Consider the following 14,465-nt stretch of genomic DNA (forward strand, 5'->3'; position numbering starts at 1 on the left):
GGCAGAGAGAATCGGTCCCAAAGATATTGGAAGGAGTGTAATACAGCACCATCTAGAAGTTCTCCTAACATTCGTAGGTCGCAAGCGTGCCAAAGAGAAAGATTCATGTTGGGAATTAATTTAGCAACGGCTCGTAACGAGAGGTCCGACAGTGGAGGGAAAAAAACAGGGATCTAGGAGTTCATAGTAGGAAGCAGGGATCTAGGGGTTCATAGGACATCCACTAGTGGATAAGGTGAACAGGCTGTTCTTTCTAAAGACACCCAACAGGAATTTGGGAAAATAATAATCAAAATTTAAGTTGAGCTAGAAGACATGCCTCTTGCTATAATTCATGGTCAGGAAGTGCCAATCCGCCTCTAGCACGAGGTAGGATCATCCGGGAGCTCGCCAATTTCGGGGGACTGGATTTCCACACATAGGCAGACAAAATGGATCTGCATTTATCTAAATATTTTTGGGGGAATTTGAACGGAATGATGCAAAATAAATACATGAGTTTGGGTAGTAGGGACATTTTGAAAGCCGATAAACGCCCCAACCATGAGATATCATAAGATTTAGAGAGAGTCGACAAGTGAGCCATGATAGGTGGTAAATTCACTTCAAAAACCATAGAGGAAGAGGAAGGAATATGAATTCCCAGATACTTAATATAATCAGTTCATCAGTTATATGGAAACAAACAATGAAAGGAGGGGTCAGAGAGGTTAACAGTAAGGGCATCTGTCTTGGTCGCATTCAATTTATAATAGGAGGCCTCACTATAGGAGTCTAACAAGGTGTGCAGATGGGGGAGCAAAATTAAGGGATCGTGACAAAAAGAATATTATCATCTGCAAACAAGCCTTGTTTGTGGTAGTCGTTGCTGCACCGGACTCCGGGGAAGGCCGCATCATTTTGTATCCTAACTGCTAAGGGTTCAATTGCTAAGACAAAGATCAAAGGCAAAAGAGGGCAGCCATGACGGGTGCCATTAGTGATTGGAAAGGTGTCCGACAGAAAGCCATTACTGAACACACGTGCAGATGGAGTGCTATTTAATGCTAGAATAGAGGATAAAATCTGATCTCGAAAACCAAACTTAGATAAAACTATAGCATGTAAAACCAATTGAGTCTATCGAATGCTTTGTCAGCATTGAGCAAAAGCAAAAGAAAACCTTTATTAGGGGGAAGGGAGTCAATCAATTTAAACACTCTGCGAGTGTTGTCGGATGCTTGCCTACCTGGCCCGAACCCAACTTGGTCAGGGTGGATAAGAGATGGTAAAAGAACATTAAGGCGAGTAGCGATCAGTATCGCATAAAGCTTAACATCTCCATTGAGCAGGGCGATGGAGCAGTAATGTTTGCAATAAGCCGAGTCTTTCCCGGGTTTAGGTATGGCAACGACTTGGGCTTTTACCATTTCTACCGGAACGTCCCCAGGGAGGTCACTTTATTGAATAAAGATGTCAAGGTGGAGTCAGATGCTCCTGAAAAAAAGTGTAAAAGCTGTTGATAAAGCCGTCGGGACCTGGGGCTTTTCCCCTTGGAAGTAATTTAATTGCTGTATCGATCTCCATAGCAGTCCACGGGGCATTTAACATCTGTATCTGATCTTCAGTCAAGGAAGGTAGGCCTACAGTTGATAGGAAATAATGTATAGTTAACAAAGATGGTTGAGGTGTAGAAGAATCAGTGAACAGATTATACAGTTGAATGTAGTAACTGGCAAACTGATTTGCTATATCGAATGGATTATAAAGCTTAACACCAGCCGGGGAGAATAAATATTTAGTCCTGTTTTGGGCTTGTTGTGCTTGGGCCGGGCCTTTTGCCAGCTAAATAAAATCTCTGGCGTAGCCTAGTGAGGCCTATTTGTGTGTGGGCCAGATGGAGTTTCTGCAATTGGCTCCTAATAGAGGTTAATTCTTTACGTAAAGTTTTAGAGGAATTAAACTTATTCCTGTCTTCTGCATCTCGAAGTAGGGTCTCTACATCTAATTGGCGTTGCAAAAGTCCTCTTTAATCCTAGCGCCAGCCTGGATGGTAGAGCCCCTAATCACGGCCTTCACGACGCACCAGAAATTCAGGATAGAGATATCAGAAGGAGAGTTAGAAGCAAATATGATAGTATACAATCGATCATAGATTGTTTCGCAGCTGGATCCAAAAGTAGATGAGGAGATAAATGCCATGGCCAATGGGGAACATGGAGTGAAATATGCCAGCACCAAAGCACCGGAGCATGATCCGACCAGGTGATAGGGAGGATATCTGCCAAACTAGAGTGTTGAAGTGTCCATTTATCGCATAGAATAAATTCTATGTGAGAGCAGGGTTTTGGACTCTCAATATATCATATAGATCAAATTTCGCTATTAAGTTACGGAAGGCAGAAGAGGGGCCTGTTAGAGATGCAGACATGGTAGCACGATGTGTATAAGATTTATCTAGGTTGGGGTCTAGTACCATATTGAAATCTCCCAAAACAATAAGGGAACCTTGGCCAATCTTTTGTATGGCTAGACACGCTTTATGTAAAAAAGATACCTGGTTGGAGTTAGGAGCATACAAGGAAACAGTGGTGACCGATTTTTCCTCCAACTGGCCAGTAAGAATGAGATAACGTCCATTCTTGTCCATTAATTTATAGATATAGAGGCGCAGAACAGGGTGGCTACACCATTCCATTTAAAAGGACTTTTGCAAAATAACCCTGTGGACATCTATGGTCTTTCAAGGTTGGCTGGCCTAGGGAGGAAAGTGGGTCTCTTCTAGAGCAACAATATCTACTTTCTTTTGGTGAAAAAAAGATAGGGCCAATCTACTCTTATTACGGGAATTCAGCCCCTTAACATTCAGTGATATAATACGTACCATCTAGCTAAATGGGGGAGGGCAACATAGTTCTTTTCCTTCTTATAATGAAATGTTTTTCTTTTATGAATGAAATGTTTTTATTAGTGATATTAATGTATTAGGTATCAGGTATGATAATATGAGTATGTATTGAAGTTAATATAATGATGTAATTATTACTTTGCGGCTCTGGGATTTTCACAGTTCCCTTTTGTTTCGATTGATACATTGTAATTTTCGGATTGGTGGATAAACCCTATTTTATGGACTTTTGAAGATGCTGGGCCAGCCCTCTGACAAAGTCTTTATGATAGAGGCGTGGCGTAGCATATGGATGATTAGACGTGGAGGAGCTACTTGCCACGGATGATTGCATTTCGTGATCATGACTTGCTGTGGTTCTGCCACTGTCGGTATGCAGTTTGGATCTATGTATAATGAGTTTGCTTATTTCTTTCTCTATGGGATGCCCCCGTTATTCCATTTGCTTTTAGAATATATATATATATATATTTACATACAGAACGGCGGCACTCTTTGTAAGAACGACTTCTTATAGAGACTGCTGTCGGTCTGTATGTATATTGGAGCCCCAGCTGTGGAGCTTCCCCAGAGGGCACCTGGAGGATTGTTTGATTTGCATATATATATATATATATATATATATATATATACACATACACACACACACACAGCAGCCCGGCACTCAGGAAAGCCAGCCAAGGGTTATAGATGCTCTGGTGCCTTCCTTAGGAGGGAAGACGCCGCCACATGTATACACACCAAGTCAACAGGCGGCACTCAGAGACTTCCAAAAGCGTGTAGAAAATGTAACTAGAACATCGTGCTAAAACATTATCGTTTTAGCACGATGTTCTGAATAAATTTTCTACACGCTTTTGGAAGTCTCTGAGTGCCGCCTGCTGACTTGGTGTGTGTGTATATATATATATATATATGGTATATATATATATATATATATACATATTGTACATATGTATGTATGTACAGTATGCATGTATATGTATATACTGTATATATAGAGAGTGTATGTATAAATATATATATATACACACAGTATATATATATATATACATATTGTACATATGTATGTATGTACAGTATGCATGTATATGTATATACTGTATATATAGAGAGTGTATGTGTATATATGTGTATATATATATATATATATTGATTTTTTTGAAAGTACCACTAAATCTAAAGGTTTAATTTTATTGACTGTTTACAGTTTTATTCCTGTGAATGGTTGGGTAGGGACCCCAGTGTATTGCTTGCCCAGGGCCTACACGGCTGTTAAGACGGCTCCGAAGATAGTAGCTAATTAATAGGCCTATCTTTATCTGGTACTCAGAGGGGTCCACTGAAAGGAAGTTTGGAGATAAATCTTTCTCCAAATTGTTATGGATCTTTAATGGAAGGGCTGAAATCTTTAATGGAAGGGCTGAAATCTTTAATGGAAGGGCTGAATGCCAAAAATGTGTGTTTTCTGTATTATATTAATTTCCTAAACCTCTACATATACCATTAAACAAGAGTATGCCTCAGGCCCTCAGCATAGTTCTTGCATTTATTCATGCTAATCTAAAGGTGCTAATACAAGGGCATGACTATGTTGGATGCACAATTACTAATTTAGAGCATTTACATTTGCAATGCTTTGGAAAATACCAATTTATAATATAGCACTGGTGTCATTCTTGCTAAAGAAAAATACTATCTAACCCTTTTTTTAGGGGGTCAAAAAACAGCATATTTTTGGAATATTTATTATTATTATTATTATTATTATTATTTATTTTTTCACACATAGTAAACTGCTTATCAACCTAACAAGTGATATCAGTAAAAAAAAATCAGAAATTGGATATTTTTAAAATTATTAAATGTACTGTATGTCAGTCTGGTTGTGTCTGAGAACCCTAGCAAGCCAATGACAATGCCACAATAAGAATTAAACCCCCTCCAAAATGTCTCCTTGGCTAGAATGCTAATAAAATGGGTTGTAGTTGGCATCTCTACGGTCACAATACCAACAGCGGCATCCAGACAGTCAGAATCCCGACAGATTGCGGGACACTAATATTAGTGTTAGGTGGAGACATAAGGTTAGGGTTAGGGTTAAGCACTTGTAGGAGAGTTAGGGTTAGGCTGTGGGAAGGGAGGGTTAGGGTTAGGCTGTGGGAAGGGAGGGTTAGGGTTAGGCTGTGGGAAGGGAGGGTTAGGGTTAGGCTGCGGGACGAGAGGGTTAGGCTGTGGGACAGGAGGATTAGGGTTAGGCTGCAGGACAGTAGGGCTAGGGTTAGGTTGCGGGAAGTGAGGGTTAGGCTGTGGGAAGGGAGGGTTAGGGTTAGGCTGCGGGAAAGGAGGGTTAGGGTTAGGCTGCGGAACAGGAGCGTTAGGGTTAGGTTGCAGGACGGGAGGGTTAGGGTTAGGCTGTGGGAGGGGTGGGTTAGGGGGAGGGTTAAGGTAAGGGTTAAATACTTACCTAAATCTGTATGGATTTTGACTGCCGGGATGCCGCTGTCGGTATTCTGACCATCGGCATCCTGACCCCTGAATCGTGTAATTTAAGCCCCGTCCCCTTCTTCATAATGCCGGTAATCTCGGCATTGTGTAGCGGGGGCAGGGCCAACATGATGTGATTGTGTGGCCATGCCCCTCATTGCCGGCCATGCCCACCCGCAATGCCAATCTGGCTGTCCCCTCCAGGAAGAGGCAGCCAAAAAGTCGGCAACCCTGTCCTATATGTCTACCGTTCCTTTGGAAGTACAGTATATATAGTCTTAACACTGCCAGCACATTACTATCAGATGCTCATATATTTTATTTATCATTTGTATGTAGATGCACATTGTCTTTTGTTTATTTGAATGCACTATGTTTGGTGCCTCCTTCTTTTTGTATTTATAAATAGCAATTTTTTTTTATTTTCCTGCAAGAGAAATCCAAATACACGCCGTATCTTCACAATAACCCTCCTTCACCATAGGCAAATGCAGGGGCAGGAGGGAGGGGGGTGGGAATGTTCCAGCTTCCCGGACCACCCCTCGCCCTGTGGCTCCAATCAAAAACCCCTATAGCAGTAGTATATAATATGTTTTTACTAGAGCTGCAGCCACAACATGCAGCATTAGGGACGGAACGGAGATGCTGCACGTGCCCAGTGGCAGCAGCTTCTTCTACCAAGTCTGCTGCGGTCAGAGGAAGCAGAGAGCAGCTGCCAGCAGAAAGAGACACGCATCTTACCATGAGATGGCAGAATGTGTGCTTAGGGAGCTCAGGTCCTGATTCAGAGCCGGACGCTCTGAAAGAGCGCTCGCTCTGAATCAGGGCGTTTTTTTTTTTTTTGTGCGGCCTCCTGGCTGCTCGCATAGCTGTGGGTGACCACCCATAGCTATTGCGAGCGGCCAGGATGATGTTCGCGATGGTCAAGACCATTGCGACCATCGGGCTTGCGACGAGCCCCTATGGTAGGGTCTCGTGGCCGCAAGGCCCAGAGAGCTTCTGGCTCTAACAGAGTCGGAAGCTCTCACTGACCTCACTGGTGAGGTCAGTGGGGCCGCCCACAAACGGCAGGCGTTCGCTTGGGAACGCCTCCGTTTGTGAAGCTACCCCACCCGCCACGCCTACAAAACGGGGCGAGTTGTCGATCAACATCGACAGCCGCCCCTTTTGTAGTGAGCCACGGAGCAAGATATTTTCTCTCTCACTCCGGGGCTTGCGCACGCGCAGTGCAGACGCTGCGCGTGCGCAGAGCCCACCATCTACCCGCTCCAGAGCGCTCAAGTGCTTGCGAGTGGGACTGAATCAGGCTCTCAGTAATATATCTTACTGGTTATATTATGTAATGACATTTATTATGGGAATTTTACCTTTTTCCTACCTGTATTCTGTATGTCTGATGTATAACATATACTGCACTTTGTATGAGGCAGACTATAGCTTCTTATGTGCTTATTAGTTGCTCTTCATTGACTGCCACACTCACTCTAAAATCTAAATTTGGAAACACCCCCTCTAGTAATCCTGCGTTTGCCCCATTCACCCACACAAGTAGCATTGCGAGGGTCTTCATGTCATGAAGTGCAGGATTTTGCTCACCCCACTGGTGCATGTCGTGTTTATTTCAGCAATAGTTATGGGAGTAGATGTTCATCTCCTGCAATCAGTGAGTCCCAGGCAAGGGACCTTCATGTTTTTATTACTGGGTGAGTGGAACAGTTATTGGGAAAATATAGCTTACTGTATAAACTTAGCATTCACCTCTATTTATTTTTTATAGGACTCTCCAATTGCGCGACTGATAAATACCCATTTAATAACACATATAGGGGGAGATGTACTAAAACGTGGAGAGAGATTAACTACAAACCAATTAGCTGCTGTCATTTTATAGGCTGTTTTTGAAAAATGGCAGGAGCTGATTGGTTGGTACTTTATCTCGCTCCACTTTATCTCTCGCCAAGGCTTAGTACATCTACCCCATAGTAAATAATTGTTGTCTTGCTAGCAGACATGATGCCATCCAGGTGTTTGGGACTATATAGCTTCAATTACTGCAGCTTTATTGCCAGGAATCATAATTTTTCTGTTAAGGTGCATACGCTCTAGACAATTTTTTTATAACGATTTGCCCGATTCCGAAGCATCAGAACGACAAATTGTTCAAATCGTCAGGTGTGTATGCACTAAGCGCGCTCCCACTGCATTGTCTCTCACATCTTCAGATCACCCCTACATCATACTTGCCAACTGTCCCTCATTGTCAGGGAGACTCCCTGAAATAGCAGCAATCTCCCTGTCTCCCTGAAGAGTCTACCAATCTCCCTCATTTCACCTTACCCCCATTATGAAGCTGTTATATAAAAGGAAAAACAGAGATATATACATTCAAATGGGATCATTAGTATAATTTCCCTGCATTGGTTATAAGGCACAATGATCCCAATGCTTACATGTATTTTCTGAGAAGTATCAGTGTATTTTCATCAACAAGCAGATCTTACTAACTGCTTTGGGGCTCATTTACATTTGGATGTAAATCAATTTTAAGACACGCCTCTCAGATGTAGCAGTACACGCCCACTTTACCGCCGCGCTCATAGGTGCTGCTTTCACAATCTCCCTGAAATTCTTTTTCAAAAGTAGGCAAGTATGCCCTACATGCAGCTCAATCTGACAATCTCGTTAATGATTCCCCTCAGATCGTGCAGTGTGTACGCACTACCGGACAACCAGGCAAAATGTTAACATTATATAGTTACCAATCTAACCACCAAAACGATGCAAGATATATTGTTTGGTCATTTGAAAGATTGCACAGTGTGTATGCACTAGACACATAGACGTCTTTATAATGGGTGCAAGGAGTGTGGTGCACACGGGCCCCTGGGTCCAGGGGGGCCCACACTGCACACCCTGCACCCATAGGTAATTATACTTACCTCTCCGCCGATTCCCGAAGCGCTGCTCCGCAGCGCCACACCGGCGGTGCAGAGCAGCTGACACTCATTGTGAAATTGTCGGCCATTTTCCCAGTGATCTGCGCAAGCGCAGAAAAGATGTCCCCGGGAAAGTAGGCGTGGGCGCCATTTTCCCGGAGACCCCCGCGCATGCGCTGTAGATTCTGGCATGAAGCCAGAATCCACAGCGCTCAGTGATGCTGAGCCGCCGACAGAGAAGAGGGGGCCCAAATGGAGGCTGCGCCCTCCCCTCTCTTAAAACGCCCCTGACTAGACGGTTTATCAGGGAGTAAAGGGAAATCCGGACGACCATTGTATCGTTTGCTGATCGTCTAATGTGTACCCAGTGTTTACCTGTTTCACATCAGCCTATCATGTATTTGTTTGATGAGCTTCCAGCTATTTTATAGCCTTGTTTTAGCTGGAGATTATGCAACACACTTGGGATATATATGAGAGAGATGACTGACCCATTGGTGTTACATATAATGAGGGGGAAAGAGCAGGAGGTAGGGCTTGCTGAACTAATTGTAGTGAACAGAAAATGAAGCGGAGGCCGGTGTGGGCTATATCTAAATTACAGACATTCAGAGTGCATTTAACTGCAATCATTTGAGATTTTTCCCAACCATTGATTGCAAACTGCTTTTACTCATTGAACGATCTTATGTTTCATGCTGTACGCAATTACTAGGGGTAGAAGATGCAGGGAGGAGACCACCAATTGTATCATTACAGATGTATGTCATCGCATTTGCGCACTACATTATCTCCGGCTTCGAAAGTAATTATGTCTCAGGCTCTCAGCTAGCCACATTTTCCTGGTATATGCTAGCAACAGCCGGAATTTCTTCTCTTACGTCTCTTCTCATTCTATCAGAGTATGGGGAAGGGGTTCTTCTAATAAATGTATTTTTCTTTTTATATAAATTCAGCAACATTAGTTTGTGTACAAACTTGCAACTTAGCGCAGACATTGTAATATACACAGCAAATAAGTCAGAGATGCCACCAGAGCCATAACTAGACTTTTTGGTGCCCTGTGCCAGAGAGAGCATTGCCCCCCCCCCCACCATTTTTTTAAATAGGGACATAAGAGTGCACATGAAAAAGGGGCATAGCCTCATGGGGAAGGGCCAGGGAAGAGATAGGGGAGGCCAGGAGATGCTGGGGATAAAAGGAGAGGAAGCTACAAGTGAGAATGATAATAAACAGGAAAAGTGACAGGTCCAAACAGCGCACCCTGCCCTGCGGTGCCCTGTGCCATGGCACTGGCTGCACTACCCTAGTGACAGCCCTGGATGCCACCATGCAACTTGCTCTGCAAGTGGAGGAAGTCAGTACTAATAAGCTTCATGCGACATTTAGTTATTAATAAGTGGACATAACACAATGTATTTAAAAATAAAAGTAAGGCAGCTCAGATGTGCCCACCATTTTCGCAGTAATATGACACATGTCTGGGGGTCGAATGTGCAGTAGAGATGGGTGAAAGCACATGAAAGCTTTTATCAGGGGCTGGCACATATGTAAATATTAAGCTGTTCTATTGACATTAATTCTCACCTATTGGCCTTGTGGCAACACTGCAGCACTTCAACGGGCTGGACTGAAAATATCTCAGCACATTGCGTCCTTTAGTTATTTATAACAGTTACTTATATGGCGCCAGCATTTTCCGTTGTGCTTTACAATTGGGACCAAAAGTGTAATAAAACGAGACTGGGTAATAACAGAAGGCAAAGTAAAAGGGCCCTGCTCTCAAGCTTACAATCTACTGTATAGGGAAACAGACATTTTATAGACAAGGATAAGTGCTACATATTGCAGATTGGTCCAGCCAGATGGCAGAGGCTCTTGATGGGCTGTGTGATCCAATAACACAGCAATGTTGGCCTGGGGTCAGCTGGATGTGAGAGCGTAGAGAGAGAACATAAGTAAAGTTATGTGTGGACTGTATAAGTGGGGAGCTAGTTGGGTAGCATAGTCTATGGAGGTTATGTGGGTGGTTATGCAATTTAATAAGCTTGCCTGAAGCACAGTAATATTGACTCCTCACAGTTTCTCCTACAGTACTGCTTGTTCAAGCCTTTTTTTTTTATTATTACACTGTGCGGTCATTAGGGTAGTTCACCCAAATATTAATTGTTTACATTCTGTAGTATTTGCACCTGATTGTAGAGCCTCTCATCCTGCTGCTGGGTTTAGTAGTTCCCTGACAGCTGCAATGCTACAGGTTGTCTCAGCCTTTTGCTGACTGTGTGGAGGCTGGTTCAATAGCGTGCTGGGAAGGCCAGTGAGTGTTGCAGCGTGACTCATGGCCCTGTAGGTGGCGCTGTCCCGCAAGCCATGCCATCCTGGTGGTGGTGAAGTTGCCTGGCTGTGATTGCAGGGCAGGGCGCTGCATATGCAATGTGTGTGCTGCTGGCTCTGCTGGCTCTGTGCATGGCAAAGGGGGCGAAGTGCTGAATGCTGCTTCTCGCTGTTGGAGGAGTAGGAGGAGGAGGCAGCTGTCGGAGTAGGCAGAACTGTGAGCACTGTGCTGCTTCTGCTGCTGCCGGCTCAGTCTGTCTTTCCTATAAACTGTATCAGCTGTGCAGCCAACAGCCATAGCATTTACACCCGACCACTCTCCTCCACTGACCTGGGATTGCCTCTCTCTTCAACCTCTTGCTTTATTTTTTTGCATCCCCCCCCCCGTGGAAGCATAAATGTGTGGACATGGCTGGGGCACAGCCAGGGGTTCATGCGCTGCAGCTCAAACGTGTCTGCGTCTCTGACACCTTGAAGAAAGGATCCAAGTGCATCAAATGGGATGATGTGAGTATATATGTATTTATGTGTGTGTGTGTCACTTGTGCTGCCTGGATGTGTGGTCAGAGTCACCCATGGGGGACATCTAGCCCTTTAAACTCACCTGTGCCAGGTAAGTGGCATGGCACCATGTGCACTGGGCTCTCTGCAGTCATTGGGATCATGGCACCATGTGCCCTGGGGCACTCTGCAGTCAGTGTTTGGGACATGAGGGTCACTCTGGAGTTTTAAAGGGCTGGTTTGAAGGAAATGAATGGGCTGCTGTCAGTAACAGCTGTGTCCATGCTATGTGCTGGCTAGGGAATACAAAGTCAGGTCAATCAATCTGATTTTATGTTGCTCAAGGGACGGTCTCTCTGCCAGGGTCACCATTTCAGCATAAAAAGGGGTTAACACCGTAGCAGTGATTAAGTCCAGAATCAATCCTTTTGTATATATTTTTTCCAACAAGATGACTCAAAAAGCAGGATATAAATATTACTCCTGAGAGTGTAAGGTTTCCGCAGCCCACACTGAATAAGGCATCTTGTCACATGGAAGCGGTGACAAGTGGATGTGGGTGCAGTAAATTGCTATTTCCTTTATTCTGTACAGGCAATGGGGGTTCAGGAGCAAGGTGACAGGAGACTCCATGGTGAGTCTGTGTTTGAGATGTACTGAGGACACATCCACTGAGTGCCTTCACTAACAACTGTCACCTCATACTGTGTCTCCAAATATTTTATTAACAGATACTGTGCATGCAGTCATTACAATGGATTACAGACCAGCTACAGTAAGCAAAGGCACACTCTTTAGATGGAACTTAGTCATTGCTTGATGCAGCCTTAGTACAGCAAACAGGTGGTTACTGTATACTGTTTGCTAGCTATGCTGGAGCCACCTGCCTAATTTCTATATACCGTACAATACTGCACTTTCTGGTGTAGCTCAGCCACTTCGCTATACTCAGTTGAGTACATGTAAAATAGCCACTGACATTTCAACCGGCCATTGAGGTCCACTTAGAGTCACATCCGGCTGGAGTCATGCATATTCAGTGTATTATAGTCTATGATACACTGAATATGTATGACTGGCTCCTGAACCGCTATAGTTTATAGAGGCTCCTGATGACCCCCTCTGAATGCCATGTTTATATATTTTTCGATCCTGAACCATACTTTGGAAAACAATTAATGCACTGGATGCCTAAAATGTAATCTTATGTATACATTAACTGTGCTTTATTTTTTTTCTGCTAAGTCACGTCTCTTCATATATTTCTTTGAGTTGAATGGTAAAGTAAATAGTGCATTAGAAATAGTTAAATATTTCCACCTCTTATCATTTTGTGTGATAGTGGGTACTACAGTGCTGTAAAACCCTAGATAATAAGTGTGACTGTCGGCTTTTTTTTATATTTCTGTTTAAATCAACAATGATCAATATAGCATCTGACAATCCTTTGCTAACAGTTCTGAAAGTGCAATGTATAAGGTCCCGTTTTACATTACATCCTACAGCAGGTATCAGTGATAGTGTGTGTTATAGTGTATTATACTATAGTGTGCACATTCCGCGTAACTCTGTACTAACTTGGAAAGGTGACATTGCAGGTGCATGTGGTCACGACTAAGTGCATAGTTGTAACCAGCCACTTACTATGTAAATATAGTGTATTGAGGTATTTAAGTTGATAGATAGATAGATAGATAGACAGATAGATAGACCAAACACAGCTATTGTTACTTCATCTGGAGTGTATTGTGCACAGTGCATATACAGTTTATATATATATATATATATATATATATATATATATATATATATATATAGACAGACAGACAGACAATTCTTTATTGAGGGTGCCAGTATATATTAAATGTAGTAGGTAGTGAAAACGACAGTCTGCAATGTGATTAAACACAAGGATGTTTATTAAAGCATCAGGAAATAAACAGCAATTTTTCAAGAAACTACAATATGTGTCCTTTCTCAAGCTACATATATATGTCAATGAAGGACTGGAACTAAAACAAATACCGGGAAGAAATAGTACAGCACCTCCAGAACCACTATGCAAGCTATCAGTCTAATGCAATTTTCTGACGGGTATCTTCTCCATGTGGGGCCCAGTCATCAAAACATAATTATCACTTCTGTTAATTATGGTTTGAACTCCCTGCGAGTTCAAACAAAGTTTGGGAGGCATTCATTACTGTATGCCTCCTGCCCTAAACTTCACGTCTGAAAAAGTTTTTGGAAGTGACAGATTTTTCTCCTGATCCTCCGGTCTTACTTCAATTTTCACTGCCTGTCTTCAAGCTGTGCATGTGCACCTTGAAGACAGGCTGTGTAGAGACTGAGCTGCAGTAGGAGACAAGAGACACCTCCTTCCCCCCCGCCTAATTGACCGCACGCCCGCCCACCAACCCCGACGATGTCTGTGTCCAGCCCACATCCTCCGTAGAGATGCAGCCGCTGTCACCACAAAGTGAAGGCAGCCCCGGTGTCTGTGTCCAGCCCTAACCTCCCCGTCCTCCGCAGAGCTGCTGGTACCACCGGTGCTGAGGTGTGCCCCCCCCCCCCAACTGAGACATGCAGCACTGTGTGAGTCCCTCGCTGCAGCTGTGTCCTCTCCCTTGGCCCCGGCTCACAGGAGGACTGCTCTGAGAGCTGCGAAGGAGCTGCTACAGGAACGAGGACACAGTAGGGAAAGTTCTTTTCATATCCCTCTACTTCATCGAGTGCTGTACGCAATCTCAAGATGGCGTACAGTATCAATTTCCAGTTCTGTAAAAGAATGCTTTTTCGGAACTTGATGAATTACGTAATTTCTATGGGGACTGTGGAAATTATAAGGGGACAATTGTAACCAGGAGATATCGGTGATATCTCCTGCGTTACAGGAATGATGAATTACTCTAAAAATGTATACAAAAATAGGTGAAAATCTTAATTTTCACCTGCTTTTGTAGAAATTAAGTGATGACGAATAGACCCCCGTGTCACAATTTGTTTAAAGGTCAGCAGCAAATTAACTAATAAATAAACACCACCAAGTAACACACACTTTCCATGTAACGTAACATAACATGTTGGTGGAAATTCTCACTATTTATTTAGCACTATATTGGTGGAGAGAGCAGGCGCTATCTTTAGCTAAACTAATGCAGTTGATAGAAGCGGAAATATATTGGTTGTGGATAAAGCCCCAATTGTTTGACATTGTGCCACTCATATAGAACCAAATGTGCAATTACAGTATAGCCTGCAAGTTGCCGCAAGTGCGGAGAGGTTGGCGATTACCAGCCAAATAAAAAATGGTTTGGTTTTGC

The 14,465-nt window shown here is 43.4% G+C and overlaps 1 protein-coding gene across 3 annotated transcripts in view; it reads left to right on the plus strand.

The window, feature by feature from the left end:
• Positions 1-11,052: 11,052 nt before the first annotated feature.
• PLCB1 (phospholipase C beta 1) overlaps positions 11,053-14,465 on the plus strand; it is an 808,463-nt gene continuing 805,050 nt past the window's right edge. For all 3 annotated transcript variants that reach the window (XM_088478043.1, XM_088478041.1, XM_088478042.1), the window contains exon 1: positions 11,053-11,151. In XM_088478043.1, the coding sequence (XP_088334169.1) occupies positions 11,053-11,151 (99 nt within the window). The remainder of the gene's footprint in view (positions 11,152-14,465) is intronic.

This window comes from Taudactylus pleione, unplaced genomic scaffold, assembly GCF_031769625.1.
Source record: "Taudactylus pleione unplaced genomic scaffold, aTauple2 ptg000206l, whole genome shotgun sequence".
In the NCBI taxonomy this organism is placed as follows: domain Eukaryota; kingdom Metazoa; phylum Chordata; class Amphibia; order Anura; family Myobatrachidae; genus Taudactylus; species Taudactylus pleione.